At 36.2% G+C, this 16,747-nt stretch overlaps 1 protein-coding gene across 1 annotated transcript in view; it reads right to left on the reverse strand.

Moving 5' to 3' along the window:
• Positions 1 to 200: 200 nt before the first annotated feature.
• The window catches only part of Ten-a (Teneurin-a transmembrane protein), a 105,615-nt gene continuing 89,068 nt past the window's right edge, over positions 201 to 16,747 (reverse strand). The window contains 11 exon segments of the mRNA XM_085958669.1: positions 201 to 1,442; positions 1,566 to 1,920; positions 2,120 to 2,273; positions 2,580 to 4,468; positions 5,122 to 5,525; positions 6,554 to 7,303; positions 8,008 to 8,243; positions 10,277 to 10,938; positions 11,538 to 11,736; positions 13,402 to 13,566; positions 15,060 to 15,179. Coding sequence (XP_085814795.1) covers positions 418 to 1,442; positions 1,566 to 1,920; positions 2,120 to 2,273; positions 2,580 to 4,468; positions 5,122 to 5,525; positions 6,554 to 7,303; positions 8,008 to 8,243; positions 10,277 to 10,938; positions 11,538 to 11,736; positions 13,402 to 13,566; positions 15,060 to 15,179 — 5,959 coding nt within the window. The 3' untranslated portion in view covers positions 201 to 417.

Consider the following 16,747-nt stretch of genomic DNA (forward strand, 5'->3'; position numbering starts at 1 on the left):
TAACTGAAATTAAAACTTTTCCATTACTGTAATAATATAATCGAAGGAACAGTTTTATAATAATTAATATCATGTTATATTTTTTTATGAGAAAACCACTGATTATTATGTAAGTCATGATATATTACAGAGTACTTATATGTTTTTTCATCACATAATAGTTTTTTTTATTTACAAAAAAATACATTTTTAAACTCACTATACAATTTAATTAATCACAAAGATATTTTCATGCATACGCATTCACTCATTTCTCACAGAATTTTGGCATCTTGAATACACAAATATACTTTGGTTTTTTTTCATATTAATTTAGTAAAAAAATTGTCTTTCTTTTTTCAAAAATAATTATTTAAATGAAGTCTTTTTGATAGACGATCCTCCGCATGATCGCGTTAATGAAACCGGAATCGGTGACTAGCATTCGGGATCGTCGATCTCCGAAGGGCGGAAGGATCGAGACCGAGCCCTGACTTTCGTTTGTCTCTTCCTCCTTCATCTTCTTTTGGATTGGTCCGTCTGCTTCTTGATGAATCGAATGTTGAAAGGATCCTCCGCCAGCTCAGGATAAGTCTGGATGTCGTGAACGTATTCCCCTTCGTAGTTGGAAGCGGAGCCCTGTTTCTGGATCTCTTCCGTCTCTGACGCGGACCACTCCACGCTTCCGGTGAATCCATTTCGAACTGTCTCTTTCTCTCTGTGCCATGCTTTTTTTACCGCAGCTAGCCGGGCATGGTGCAAGAGACGCTGCTTTTCTTTTTCGACTGTCGTTCCATATCTCAAGTTGATGACTGCGTTGGCTCCGTGGATCTTCACATCGAGGTAATTGTTACCGCTACCGTTTTCTCTGGCTATTTCGTGGAACGTGGTGTTCACTTGTCCCTGCATCCTCTTCAGCTGTTGCTTATCTTCGGCGGCCCTCCAAGTCTCCTCCTTGACGAAATAGAATGCATCCTGCTGCTGTCCGCTGTGAATGACAAATGTGAACGGTAGCATGCTGGACCGATTGAACACTGACGTGTAGACGTCCCGGTATATAGCATTAGCTCCGGGCACGCTTGACACGATGGCCTGCCCACGATTCGTCCGCGACACTAAGATACCTTTCCCGAATGGAGGATCGGACGCCGCTCCAATTTTCTTAGGAACCAGATCCATCACATCCGTTTTGAGAGCAGACTTGGGAGGTGCCGAGAGAGCTTTCGCGTCGGACATTTTCCTCAGCGACAGGAAGGATATGAACCCAGACTCCACGTTGATAGCCGGTGAATTGGACATGAGAGACGGGAGCTGGAGGGCCCAAGATTCTTTTGGACTTCCCCAGATTGTCGGCTGTTTGGTAATGGGTGGAAGGACGGATCCGCCAGGGAGCTCGTCCGGGAAGAGTTGAGGAGCAAGGTTCTTCAAATTGTATCCGAGTCTCGTGAGCCAACTCAAATGATCTAGAAAAATGCAAATTTCATATGAAATATTATTTTTTATTTGAATACTATGGTAATACTGATGTTATGTCAGCGAAATGCGAAAATAGGCAAGATATGTGTTAAAATGTATAGCTACTTTACCTGTTGGTTTTTCTCTAGCCTGTTTCAGATTAATCGGATCATTCCCATTGAATCTATAAAGATGCAGGTGTGTAGGTGTGGGTACTCGTTGAATAATATTCTCCCAGAGGGGAGACATCCATTGGCCGATGAGTGGATCGTATGCTTTTCCATTGGGCATGTGGACCAGGGACGTGACCTGGTCCAGCAGTCCTCCGCAGTAATCAACGGGCAGATAAAGATACGGATTAGAATCATAAACAATATGACCGTATGGTGACCGCATGATCTCTCTTATTCCCTCTCCATATTGATTGAATATCATTATTGGCGTACCGCACTGATCTGTGGCCACGTAATACTTATGCCGATAAACCTGTAATGTAAAATGATAATTGCAACATTAATAGTTGTTCATCAAAAACGTTACTATTGTTTCAACTCTTCTAGTAGTACCTAAATAACAACAGAACGACAGAATAGCTTGTTTGTTGAATTGATAACAAGGTAAAAGGGTGATTAAATGAAATCAATATATTGTATTATAAGATATAGCTATATAAAATCAATAATACCTGAGCATAGATTAAGTGACCTCTGTCGTCGTAAACTAGTGTCATGAGTTTTCCATCTCGCGGGGAGTAAATTTGACTGACTTCATGTTGTCTCTCTTGGTTGGTGTAAAAGAACTGAGTAACATTTCCAAAATTGTCTTTTCTTGTCGCCAATCTGTGGAACAAAGAACATTGTCAGTTACAAAATAGATACAGTTTTTTATAAAATTTTTATCAATAGTGTTAGTTTGTGCAAGGAGGTTTTATATTACTTTTTAACTGTCAGAAAATACCGCCCCATTAACTGAATGTTAAATTAATGAATGATCAACCTGAATTTGAATTTATAATGAATTTGAATCTGTATATTATGTACTTGTCTAGGGCTGTTGAATTATGTAATTGTTGTCCGGAAAATTGTACGTATGTAGTTGGCCATCTCTTTCCACCAAAAATTACTTATAACGAAATTTTCCATTACCTGTCTAAATGATCGTAGAAGTAGCGGACGTCGAATCGACCTCGTTTGGTCGCTCGAACCAGCAGTCCTTTCGCATTGTATTGGAAGCGTTCCTCGCGTGCGTTTTGAGCCACCAAGCCGCGGTTGTCATATCTGTACTGCCCTTCACCAAACTTCACCATCCTATCCATGGCATTATACTCCATAGGGATGATGTTCTTCCGGTAGCTGAGCGACAGCATGTTGCCGTTGTCGTCGTAACGGAAACCCCATGGTTCCAGAGCCTCCACCCCGACCAGCTGACCGTCGCAGTCCCAAGTGTAATTCTTGACGTTGGTATAACTGTTGACTCCGACGTTTCTGGTGTAAGTTCTAGTCTGTGATATTCTTCCATGGGTATCGTGGGAGTATTCCATTCGGAAGACTTCCATCCCGTGAATGGTCACGGCGATTTGTTTTTCCAAAAACCTTTCGTCGATCGTTCGAGAAAATATGGCTGTTCCGTCGAACACAGTTGTCTCGTTAAATTTGGGCCTATTGATTTTAAACTGGCTTATGAGTTTGGGGGCGCCTGTTTTACTGCTATATGCAAGGTTGTGAGTCGGCAATGTCTGCCCTCCTATTCTCCCCTGCACTGATATTAGTCGGTAATTGGTGTCGTATTCATAGGTGAATTTCGCATTGCTGAGTCCCGTCTTTGCGCCATAGTCTATTCTCTCCTCGACCAGGAGTCCGCCGGCATACTGATAGTCCCAGCGGTAATCCATGTCCCGTTCGGTATGCAGGACCTCGCTCGGCATACCGGTGACTTTGGAGTAGCTGATCTCAGTTCGGCCGTCACCGTGTACAATTTCAGCAAGCCTACCGGATCCGTGATATCTATAGACGATACGAGCGCCGTCGCCCAGATAAACTGTCTGCAGAAGGGCACCAGAGTGAGAGTAGTGCTGAAGATACGATTTGAACGAGCCGGGCGGAGTGTATGTTACCCGTAGAAATCCGAAGGACGGCTGGACGCTGAAGGAGTGCTTCGTACCGCTAGGTAATGTCACCTGTCTCAGGCCACCGTCGTCGTCGTAGATCAAAGAGAACCGCCTCTGGCTTGCGAGGGTTATCTTGGAGACAAGATTGCAGTCATTGTACGAGATTGTTTTTGTCCCGTCCTGGGCACTTGTGATCTCTGAAAGCAGTCCATGGGGGTCGTAGCTGTATTTCTCTTCGGACGTTCCCCACTTCCAGCCATCAATTCTGTTGAATCTGTCATACGAAATGTTGAAAGGTGCCACCCCATTGGAGGGCACGAACGACTGTGGTAATCCAGCAGGATCGAAAGTGATTATTAGCAGTGGCTGGTGATCGCGATCGTAGAACGTCTCCTTGCTCGTGAATTGATCGAATTCGATTCCGAGCACCTTCGAGCCGTTGACGGAGATCTCTCGGTTTAGCGTCTGCTGAGGGTTTCTGACATCACCCACCAAGCTGTACACCGAAGACATGGTGTTTACGAGATTATCTCCAAAGGTTGTGGCTTGATGCGACCACATTCTCAACATTTCGGCTTCGACAGGAAGAGCGGCTTCCAATAGGGGATGTTTTGCTACTGCTGCACTTTCTAGTTTTCCACCCCACGGTGTCAAAACGGAGAGAGTGTCATTGGAATAGATGGCGGCCTCCGTTTTTTCATCGTTATTCGTGATCGTCAAGGCTTTAGAATTCTGGCCTTGCATCAGGAGCTCGCAGGTGTGTTGCTGGTCATTTACGATCATCGCTTTAATCGGGTTGGAAACCTGAACGACCAATCCGTGACTTTTACTGAGATCGGAGCCAATTTTTATGACTTCTCCTGTCGGTACGATTACAGAAATTACTCTTCCCAAGTCATCATATTGGTACATGAATGTTTCCCCACCCTGAAATGAAAAAAGCACAAATGTTATAAAATGATTTACAATAAAAAGTATCATTGCAGGGTTATTCGAAGTAGTGATTTGTCGTTTTATGAAGTTATTGTTTTTTCCGTAGTCTCCGTAATGCACTGAAAAATTATTGAACCCCTGTACTGATTGTTACATTTTGTCACTTTCCCCCCCTTGCCTAAACTGCATTTTAATTTTGCCCCTCCCCCTTATTAGCTACAAATATATTTGTTGAAAATAATTGAATGTCTTCTCAGATTATTTTATTTTCAGAACAGAAGTGATGGTTTTGTGACATCACATCATCTACAACCCTACCCTATCTCCCCTTCATCATATTATACCGTGCACCTTCTTCCCAATTAGGATGTGATATCATATTATGTGGACAATTCATATATTTAATAATACAGATTATAGATGATCAGTTACCAAATATTTGAAATAAGCTTTCAAGGGAAGAAAGATTCAAGGTAGAAAAAAAGAGATTGTTATTGTTAGTTCACGAATATCATAGTGATATTATGTAATATGCAATAGTGGTTTAATTTGAGTACCAACAAGATTCTGGTCTGACACCTGATGAAACAATTCCAGTGATTGACAAGCTTTGATCGAAGTCGTCATAAAGAAGAATAAATACTTACACTAGATTTGCTGTTGAGTAATCCAGTACTGCTGTCATAATCCAATTCGATTTCCGATCTTCCCTTTTCAGTCAACTTGGTAAGGAAACCGACGCCGGACATTTTCAGTTCTGATTTATGGTCTTGCGTATTTTCAATAGAGCTGACAAGGTTACTGTAGTCACGGAGGAACTGTATTTTATTGCCGGATGCGTCAGTCACCGTTGACAGTTTTCCGAAGCTGGTGTTCTTCGAGTACAGGAAAGAGTATCGCGTTTTTGCTGAAGCCAAATCTTTAGTTGCTACGTGTTGTCCGTATCTATTGAAGACGTATACTTCGGAAGTTGGTGGGTAAGGAATGTGGAACTCTCCACTTTCGTCATGACTTTGCAAGTAATGCTTCAACGCCAGGATGTGTAGTGATCCTAAAATAATGTAAAAAAAATACATATTGTAGCTACTTTAGAATCATTTTATAAAATTGTTCTCTCTGTTCGTCTGATTCAATTATTTATTTGTTTAGTGTGTGTTGCAATATTATTGAGATATTGCATTAGATTAGAACAGTGGTGGCGAACTTATGGCACGCGAGATGATTTTGCATGGCACGCGTTTGAAGAGAAAAACATACATAATAAATGACAGATCGCATCGTATAAACAATAGCAGGGAAACACTCTTCAAGAATACGCATTACGTTTAATGTAAATATATAATTGCATAGGTCGGTCCTTAGGCTTTATTCGTCACATATAATATTTTATCGCACTAACGTTATCAGGCGGTGGGGGATGCCACGCCGCGAACCTTTAATTTTGATCGATTTACAATGCTTGAGACCACTGTAGCGAGAGAATGCCTCATCTGATCGAAGCAATTCTGGTGTCAATTTATGCGTAAAGAACCAGACTAATCAATAGATTAACAGACAATGTCATTTTTACCCACAAAATTGGCTAGTAGACAGTTTTAAAATTGGTGGACCGAAATGTATGGCGTAATTGAAAAAAGTGATAAAGCTCTATGTGTGCTATGTTCTGTGAGTGGTATCTAGAACATCATCATTTTTTTAAAATAGAATTCTTAAATTTCCCCATGAAAAACTGCTCGGCACGTCAGAAAGCCGAAAAATAATATATGGGAAATTGGCACGTGAACATAAAAAGGTTTGCCAACCCTGGATTAGAAGATGTTTTTAGCTATTTCTGCATAAGATTTATGTTCTACTAGATCTTATTCTGGTCACATTATGGTGCAAAATGGAATTTAATTGCATCGACTACTTCTTCTCGGATTCATTAGCTGCAGAACTTTACATTAATTTTTCTATTGGACTTACACACTTAGTGGTATAAATAAGTATTCTTAAGCGAACACTTTATCATAACATGCTTTAACCCTTTTAAATGAAGAATTTGAATTAATATAAGTATGAGATGAGAAAATCAATTACCTTGATCAGCTACATTGAGAACGCCATCTGGCGAAACCGACAGCGCCGATATTGACTGAAATTTGGCATTGGATGAGAGTAGAGTCTCCGCATTGCTCGTGGTCTCTTCGTTGAAGAAGTTTGATATGCACGGGCAAGTGACGGGATCCATACTGCCGTGAGCCTGGGGATTGATCGTAGTCGAAGAGCTGGAGTTACATTCGCAGGACGCATCTTTCAATTTATCCTGCTGCTTCCCGGCGAAGATTGTGATTTTCCCAGCGGTATCGACACATTTTATCGAGTTGACTCTTCTCGAGTCGGCTTCGGCGATGTAAAGTTCACCAGTAGGAGAAAATGACAGCGATAACACTGTCCCCAAGACATTTTCGTGTTTTTTACTATTCACAGCCGTGGAAGTGTTTGTACCTTCTATTTTTTCATTGGAATCAACGCCAGAACTGCTGGTTGTAGAACGACAATGCAGAGGTGTTCCAGCGACCACTTTCACTTTCAAATCTGGGGTTAATTTCATTACCAATCTGTCGTCAATGAAGTGCAACGATCCGTCAAGCGGCGATAGGGATAACCCGGTGGGCCACTGCAGCTGTGCTTGATGGGCGGGGATAGCCCCGATGCAAGGTGGCGGACTCCAGTGGTTGTGGTGGCCGTGATGCCCGACCAGAGTATAGATGATGCCTTTGGGATCGACCGCTCGGATATTTGTGCCGTCGGCGATGTACATGGTCTTGTCTGCTGCTATTGCCAATCCTGAAAATATTTCAAATATGATACACCTACCGATTTTTTATGGTATAGCGATTGAGATGGAAATTTCTCTGAGTAAATAAACATTATATTATAATATGGATACGTGCATTAATTAAGGCTCTAAGTACCAAAAAGTAGTATTGCCTGTAGTTACAAAATACCGAGTCATTGCAGTAAAATTGCATGAAGCAGATCTTTTGAAAAATGTAGATTCACAGTATGAAGCAATCACGGCAGCTTCCATAATTTTAGGTATTAGGAACTCGCGAGTGTCAACACACCATCGTCAGGCATTTTATATTGAATGCCGTTGACCACTGCAGTGGTACTTACACCATTATAAATAAAACACGCCAACGGACTTACAACATCAAGAGGTTTAAATATTTTGCTGTATTTTTTTGACTTGCTTGAGGCACTTAGACCATATTTCAAGTTGGTATGTAGAACATTTTTCCATAAAAATGTCAGTTTTCATTTTTTTGGTACATAGCGCCTTAATTAATACACGTATTCATATATTATCACCCCAGGATTGTGCAAACTTAAAACAAAACAAGCAGTATGGACATTTCAAAATATAAAAATGTTGAAATTCTAGGATTAAAAAGTATAATCTAAAGTAAGCTAGTTGTAACCAAAATAATTATATAGAATTACAATTTCTTAATGCGATGTAGTCTATAGTAAAAATTATAAATTACCTTTAGGATGAGACAGTTTTGCTTTGATGGCGGGTGCTTCATCTCCGCAATTGGTTTCATCTCCCGGAATACACCTTTCACCATTACCGACAACCGGTTCCACATTGATTGATGGCTCTCTAACTGCATCGAGTGACAGAACCCTCAAAATCTGATGTTTTTCGGGATCCGAGACATATAAATGACCGTCAGCAGGAGAAACGCATAGGTAATACTGATATGACACTTGAGTTGCGCTGAAATCAGGGAAGGAATTTTAATAACATGACAACTAAAGTAAAATCAGGAACCATCAGTCAAACTAAAATTGTCATTTTTAAATCAGATATTTTTGTAATACTTAAGGGGGGACATGCTCGTCGTAGGTCAAAATTGAGTTTTTATTGTATTTTCAAACCATGATCCTGGACACTCCTTAAACGTTGTAGATAATCTATTTATATAATTTTGAAGCCTTATTATCCTTTATATTTATTTTAAACATTTGATAAAATAGTATTCTTTTAAACCTCTCGCTCTAATGTTTTAGAATATAGTCATATTTCGGTACATGAATGTGCAGTGGTGTTAAGATTTTTTACATTTATTAATTTTTAAACGCATTTATAAAACCATTAGTATAATTTATGACGAGATAATTTTAGTAAAATATTCACGATAAAAAATTATATTGATAATCTCTGTGATCACAAAATTTGACAAGAATTAGGCAATTTATTATTCAAAAAATCGGCAAGATTAACACATTTGAAAATAATTCTAAAGATACTGATTATAAGCTATGTCTTTGACCATTCAAGTGTGATAAACATCCTACGAATAATGATTGCTTTATAATAATTATTGACCTAAGAATAAGGTAGTGTTTTTTTTAAATACGCCCTTTCTTTTGGCATTCCCCAGTGGTTAAGCTACAACATACGGCCGTAGCCATAAATTGACAAACTATAATTAAAGTGGGGAGTAAAATTATGTTAACGCGTGTGTTTGAACATGTACCTAACCGAAATTTTTAAAATTTTTTTTTAAACGTTTAAGGAGTGTCCAGGATCATGGTTTGAAAATACAATAAAAACTCAATTTTGACCTACGACGAGCATGTGGGCCGTTAAGTACTAATCTTTGAAATATAGCATATTATATTAATAAAAAACACTACACATTATTTATAGTGTATCTGACTTAAATCATGATTCAAACAGGCTATAACATGTTATTCTTTATAAGGGATTCGGGTCTTCGCTACGTATTTATAAAACATATTGTTCTATACCAGTGCATTTATGTGGGAAGGACTTAACCATATGAAGAAAGCCAAGACAAATAAATAGCTTTATAAAAGATACAGAGATAATAATCAATCAATGTCAACCTATCCATCCTCACTTAAAACTTGCGAACACTCGTAAGATAATTGAAGTCCATTGTAGTAAATCTTTGTTCGATTCCCTTTTCCTACTTGGTCCCAACCATAGATAACAGACATACCTATATTTATACCTACAGCCCAAACTGACATCTACATATTATTATGAAAAATACAAAGTTTGTTTGTTCAAATTACAGACCTACAAACTTATCTGTAGAATGGCTAAAAATGGAACTAAGAATTACCATAGGACGCCATTTTGAAAATTTCATTCAAATGTCAGATTTTGTCCAGTTACGAGTCTTGATTGGGTAGTTTTCGACAGTGGCTCCCCCATCCCATTCTTCATAATATAAGTTTGTAGGTCTGTACCTTTCCAGTTAATTCCAATTTTGAATTTTCACAACTCTTTTATTTGACATAGCTGTCAGAATTATTTTCATTTTGACATGTTGTATGCCTAGATCATGACGTCTAGATATAGATATTTTAATATTGAAGAATGTAATTATTATTGTTTTGTTAAGTAAAATAAATGTATATTCATCAATAAGCGACCTTGTGCGAAGCAGGTTACTTCAGCTACTAACAAATAAAGTTAATTGAAAATTATTCTACCGTTGTTTACAAGGAACGAAACAGATAGGTATGTTTAACACAATCTATATTTTTGTAATATGATTTGCGGTTTGCAATTGTTCGATGCTTGAATATTTAATATTAGTTATGAGTTATCATTGGATGTGATTATAATCTGAAACACCTACCTATCAACATAAACAACTCAAACATCATAAAATTCTTAACAAAACGCTTTGTTACATAACTATTATAATGGAATTCTACAATGTAAAAGCCAGTTCAATTATTAATAATTATAAACGATATTAAAATATTTACCTCATTTGTAAAACGGTGTGCACGGTTCCTTCTGGAGTAATTCTTCTGACCAGGTTAAAATCACCAACGTAGAGACTTCCATCGGGACCTGAGGCAAGAGCGACAGGTGTGAGCAACTTGGCATCCTTGGCTTTACCGTTACAATGATCAGGACACAGCAGAGTCCTCCTGAGGCCGGTTCCCATAAGGACCTGAACCGTGCGAGGGTACTGCTTCAGGTGCAGCGTAGAACCGTCGCCTTTCTGTAAGATTCCTTCGTAAAAGTTGTAGTGATGATGGATGTCGAGTCCCCAACCGCCGATATCAGAAATATCCACGTCACATCCTTGTAAAGTGGCCGTTTGCGTTTCCCATACGGGTTCTCGACAATTTGTATGCTGATAGCCGATAGATATCTTCGCTTGAGCCACTCCATACACTTTCTGTTTGTATACGTTTCTCTTATTCCATGAGAATGTGTGCGTGAGGTTGGGATCCGCTTCATATGTCTTCACATGTAGAGAGCCCTCGATTTCGACTCTGACGTGCACATGGGTGAGTGAGGCCGGAATGACATCGTGAGTCAGTTTCATGTGAACGGTGCTCAAATAACCTGCCGCCTGTGACGATTGGTACATGAGGTGAAGATCTGAGCCAGGGATTGGAATCGATTCTTGAACAATCTGAAAACAATTCATAATAACAAAATTAGTACGTTTATATTTCGCATATATCAAGAGTTACCAAAATTATTGTTTTCCAAGCCGCAAAATAAAGTATTAAAAAAAGAAAAAAATATTTATTGAATAATAAAAAACACAATTTTATAATGAATGGTCTATTTGATTTTGACCATTCATATTTGTGTTTAGCGATGACTGACATAACAATAACAAAAATGCACATAATTCACATGATATGTTGAGATGCCATCTATAAAAGGTAATCATATTGGCTAAATATGCATACATACTCTCTATACGATCAATGGGTTTTTAGGGCTTAAATACTTACCTTTCACGTGGATCAGACAATACATACTATAACATTATAAACTAGGATAAAATGACAAACCGGTCAGGATTTCGGAATCCATCTGATAGTTAATAACTTCTTTGATAATATTTTCTTGACAGAATGCCAACAAAACAAGCAACAAGCATGGCACCTTCACTCATTCAGGGTCCTAGGCATTCTTCTATGTTGTCTATACTTTGTATAAATTTATCACAATATAAAATGAATCAATAAGTGATAAAAATATTGGGAAAGACAATAGTACCTGGGTTTCAGCAAATATAAGACTTCTTCCTGGTTGAGCTCCGACGGTGTGCGGGGCCCAAGTGCCGGCGAGGCGAGGAGTGAGAAGCTCGTGGTCGTGCGCAAGACACGGAGTGTGCAGTCCTGGCTCTGTGCCTCTCGTGAACACAGATGATGACAGGCCGGGGAAGCCCAGTCCATTGTGACGGTTAGCCAGGAATCTTTCAAAGATAATAGTGCATATTTAGCAACATTATAAGCAGTTACTCATCTGATACCGGGAAATTTATCTATAAAGGTACTTAATTCATTATGAATAATTTGATATGGAGAGTTTTGAAACACTTTTTCACATCGCAAACATTTATTGAAAAAACAAAATATGATTTTTGCGTGATTAGTAACTATGTAGGAATATATTTTTTAAAATTTTGGTCAAGTTATCAAATCATTTCTGTTCTGGCAGAACACACTAACTGGAGAATACTAGTTTTGAGTAATTTGACTTTGAAGTTGTTAAAAAGTTTGAAATAATGGACTATCATGTGAGTTTATTAAGTAATCGTAAAAAGGATGACTTTAAAATAAAGACTGTTTATTTATTAAGAAGGTTTCCAGACGGTAAAGTTTGAAATAAGGAACATTTTGGTACTAACTCAATATGTCATTTTTTCGAATTAGTGTCTTCTGCCAGAACAGTGACGAAATAATGTTCAAAGGTTTTTAAAGGACATCTAAAACAAAATATTAAAAGTTTGCATTGAAATATTAAATAAATAAAAGCGGTAATCGTATGTCTTTTATATTTATTATATTGTAATAATATTTGTATATTTATATAAAGTATTTCGTAAACATAAATTATTGCAATTTGTCAGGGCTATTTACACAACTTTGCATGAGGAATATTCCCTTGCATTAGTTTTGTTAGATACGTCTATGCCAAGCTCAGGGACAGGATGTAAGCTCCGTGTCAGATTTTGAATACGGAATTATAATAGTAAAATAACAAACTTAAAAACTCTATGTCTGCACTTGAAAAGTTTTCAAATGAGTATTTATACTATTGGGGGTGAACGTATGTGATCCCCGATATTATTGACGGTGTTCTAGAAGGTTGCGTTATGTGTGTTATGCGTGACATGATTTATTCGGGACACAGTTAAATAATCACAGTCTTCATATTATTGGTTTTGTATTATAGGTAACAAGTTTGGATATACACGACACAGATACAGGACTATTACATTTGTTTTTAAGTTGAAGTTTAAAGGTTTCCATTGTGATTTAGATTTGAGGTTGAATGTTATGCGGAGCTGCACGCATAATGTGACTGTATCGTTGAAGACCGAAAATGCAACTGAATTTGTTACCTGTCATTTCCTGTTCGTATTATTATCTATGCCATATAAATGAGCATAGATAATAATGTGTCTGTTGTAACGTTGAGTAAACCTCTACAATACCAGCATAATAACAATGATAAGAAACTGCGATTTGTTTTGATTTAGTAGACTAAAAGTCATAATTTAATAAACTGTATGACATTGTGAATTTTTACATTTGTACATTTGTGTCACACGGAGGATTATGGATTATTCAGCATCTAGTAGACAGCCATCATCTTTTTGTATTCAAATTTGCTAATTATGGTTCTCATTAGTAACATTCTCTCAAAACAATATTTTAATATTGTATTAGATATATTTTTATGCATTACACTGAAAGTATGCTTGGATATTTGGATTGATATGCGATCAGTATTTTTTTGATTGACACAATTTATATTATTACTTTTCCCCTCATACAGTTGAAATATTTTAATCTTAGAAAAGTAGGCAGGCATTAAAAAGTATGTCAATAGATATTATGAACTAATTTCTTACTGTGCATCTGTCCGATCTTCAGAGCCGCTGCTGAGTTCCATGTAGACTGGCGGCAACACCACAATCTGGTTCCACGGCACAAACACGGTCTTGGTGAGAGGATCGAAAGGCGATCGCTGGAACTGAAGTGTCACAGCACCTCCTCCGTTTACGAGGAAATCAAACCTGAAGAGTAAAACGTATGTGGTATTATACATTGTTTATTGAATTTTCGGTTTCATCAATATGAAACAGTAGGAGAAAATTATAAGAAATTTGTAGTTATATTGATTAGAGATGTATTTTTCTACTGAATACGACTAATGAATAAGGCATTAAGTGCTAAAAAGGGAATAAATTTGATTTAAATGAATGAATATTAAAGATATTTGCAAAGAAAAAATGTACATAACAAGATTTATAAAAAAAACATATGGGCTGTCAATAATTATTGGTCTTTGGTCTTTCATATAAAAATACATACATTTGGACTTAAATCCTGTTATGTTTCTGTTGTATTTTTCATAGGTATACGGAATTTTTGTGTCACATTGGACATTTTAACCGGTTCTATGCCTTCAGCGAGTTTTTTCGCTCTATAATCGACAGACCGCACATACAAATTTTGTGAGTTATCTTGTCTGACTTTAAACTCAAATTACTAGCCACTGTGGATTGATTTGCATAATTTAATAAAAAATTAAACCCACAGTGACATCAGTGTTTGAATACTTATGAAATACTAAGTCACAAATTATCAATATCACAGCGATTTTATTAAGAGTTTTGCTCTACTCAGTCAGATACTGTCATAGTAATATCGTGAGGCATAGAAAAGGTTAAAAGGTACTGGCAATGGTACATAGAATATTTATTCATCTGAAGTTTAATTTTTTGTACAATAATTAGCTTATTTATTACTGATATTCAATTGCTATATTTTATTAAACAAATATTAATATAACAAATAAATATCTTCAAACAATTATTGTAAAATAAAAATAATGTGTTTCACTATCTGTATCGCATTTAGAAGTGTGGCATACTTATTAGCTTGTTTTAGAACTTCTCTATGGCCACAGTGTAAGGAAATATCTTAAATGTATGTAATTTTACATTGTTATGAAGTCAAATGATGACATGACAGATGAATAAAACAAATGAAAATACCGTTGCTGTCATTCGCTCACACTCACTGAATAAATAATTATTAATTAAATTATACATGAATATTATAATTATTAATGGGGAACGTTTTCCAAAGTATGAAAAAGATTTATTGGAAGATTTTATAAGACATTCTATTCTGATCATTTGGATGACTTCATTAATAAATTATTAATAATTGTGAAAGTAATACTTTTACATACGCAAGACATTTTCCTTGGCAGTGGTAAAATAATGATGATGGTATTAGGTACCAACTTTATAGGTGGACTTTAGACCATCTATCATTTTACATGAGGCATGTTCCAAAATTATAGACGCCAGCATTAAGTTACCAATAATTAACAAGAATTTAGATATTATTTCATACATCCTCGGACCGGCTTTCCACCACCATTATATAATTGCTGATAATGAAGTTTGTATTTTTTCAAACTGAAATAAATGTAAAATATTAGTAAACTATTGAATTGTACATTATATATAAATATATTGAAAAAAAAAACACTTACCATCCACCCTGGCGGGAAAGTGTGAAACCAAATCTTGCGTCGCGGTCAACCGAAACTCTTATGCCAACTATTCCGAGACCCTGAGACGTCAACACCTGTCCTCTCATCACCGACACTCGGCTATAATTTAACAACACAGTCAAAAGATACTCCAATATAAAATTCACCATTAAGTTCATTCCTTGCGTTGGTTGATAAACACAAAAATAAATAAAGAGTGATTTGATATCAATACAATACAAAAAAAGTACTGTTGAAGGTTTAAACCATGTATAATAATGTGTTTATAATGTATAATACTTTTCATAAAAAAAATTGATAGATTTAATAAACAAAAATGATTTTTAACAATTTCAATTAAGTATAACAAAATAGTATTGGTTTTAAAACATGCAGCAATTGCCAACAATGTGCATGAGAAGACGTTTAGTTACATGTTATTATTGTTAATTTAGACTATGTTAACAGAAATTATTGCAATAGTTTCAATCTAATATAAACTACCATTTTAGATTATCATTAATCGTCATTCCAGTAATTCCCTTGCAATAAATATGTTTATTATATTCATAATATAGTCACCTTTTGGGTGATAGTAATGAAGGTTGCAAATGATACCATTATGAAAATATGGACAGTAATAAATCGCACATGTATTAGAAAAGAGATCTAACTCAAAATTTGTCGATTTTCAGTTATCACAACTGGAACCTCTGTAGAGCCATCTACACGTGTGTATATGCGAAAGTAATTTGTTTAATTTTTTATCCCTAGATTTCACAAGTGTCACTTTTCCACTGGGCCATATTTGACGTTGTGTGAATTTGAACAGTGACATTTTTTTAGTTGCGTCGCTTTTCCAGTACGCATAATGTGAGAAATATCTTCAAAACGTGAACTGTTTTTATTTTATTTTTGTCTCATTGCTTTGAAAATACGGAGAATCAAAGATCTAATAAAAATTAAAATGTCTCTCCTGAATAATTGCAAATTTTGAGTTAAGTCTCTTTTCTAATACATGTGCGAAATGTCTTGAGTATGTAACAATTTGTTCGTGTTACATATTATTCAGCATTAAGTGGTTATGAAAATTGAATATTTCTTGCAAGAACGTCAAGCTGTCATAATGGTTTGATTTTTAACAACTTCATTCATAGATAGATGATTGACAAATAAGTCCTAAAATGAAGTGACACAAAATTACTGTTTATTGAATAAATTTATATTTTTTTTAATATATATTATAGTCAGTGAAGGAAAATATTATTACAATGTAAATAATCGTGTCATTTCATTTTAAACACTCAAAGCTTCAATGATTATTATTTTATCAAAGAAATTAACAAAAAAACGTCATTTCACTTTTATTTTGTGCAATACCAAGCACACAATTGACATATTCAGTGTTTTTTTGATGTTGATCAAAACATTTGAAACACACAATGTATGTATGAGTTTTTTATTGAAAATTTCTTTGAAAATTACCACAAAGTTAGTATTTTCATAGCTGTTTGATAGTAGTAGTAGAGATGAACGTTCACATTTTCATATATTTTTATATTGCAGTAACAAAACTCAATATTTAAAATCTTAATTAGATATTAGAACAATGTGTGATTATGTTCATATTTGAAATTGAAGTGCCGAGGGTTAGACAAAATTGAATAAATCGACAATATCATACGATT

This window comes from Rhyacophila brunnea, unplaced genomic scaffold (assembly GCF_057557595.1).
Source record: "Rhyacophila brunnea isolate RB1 unplaced genomic scaffold, BYU_Rbru_1.0 scaffold_8, whole genome shotgun sequence".
Classification (NCBI taxonomy): domain Eukaryota; kingdom Metazoa; phylum Arthropoda; class Insecta; order Trichoptera; family Rhyacophilidae; genus Rhyacophila; species Rhyacophila brunnea.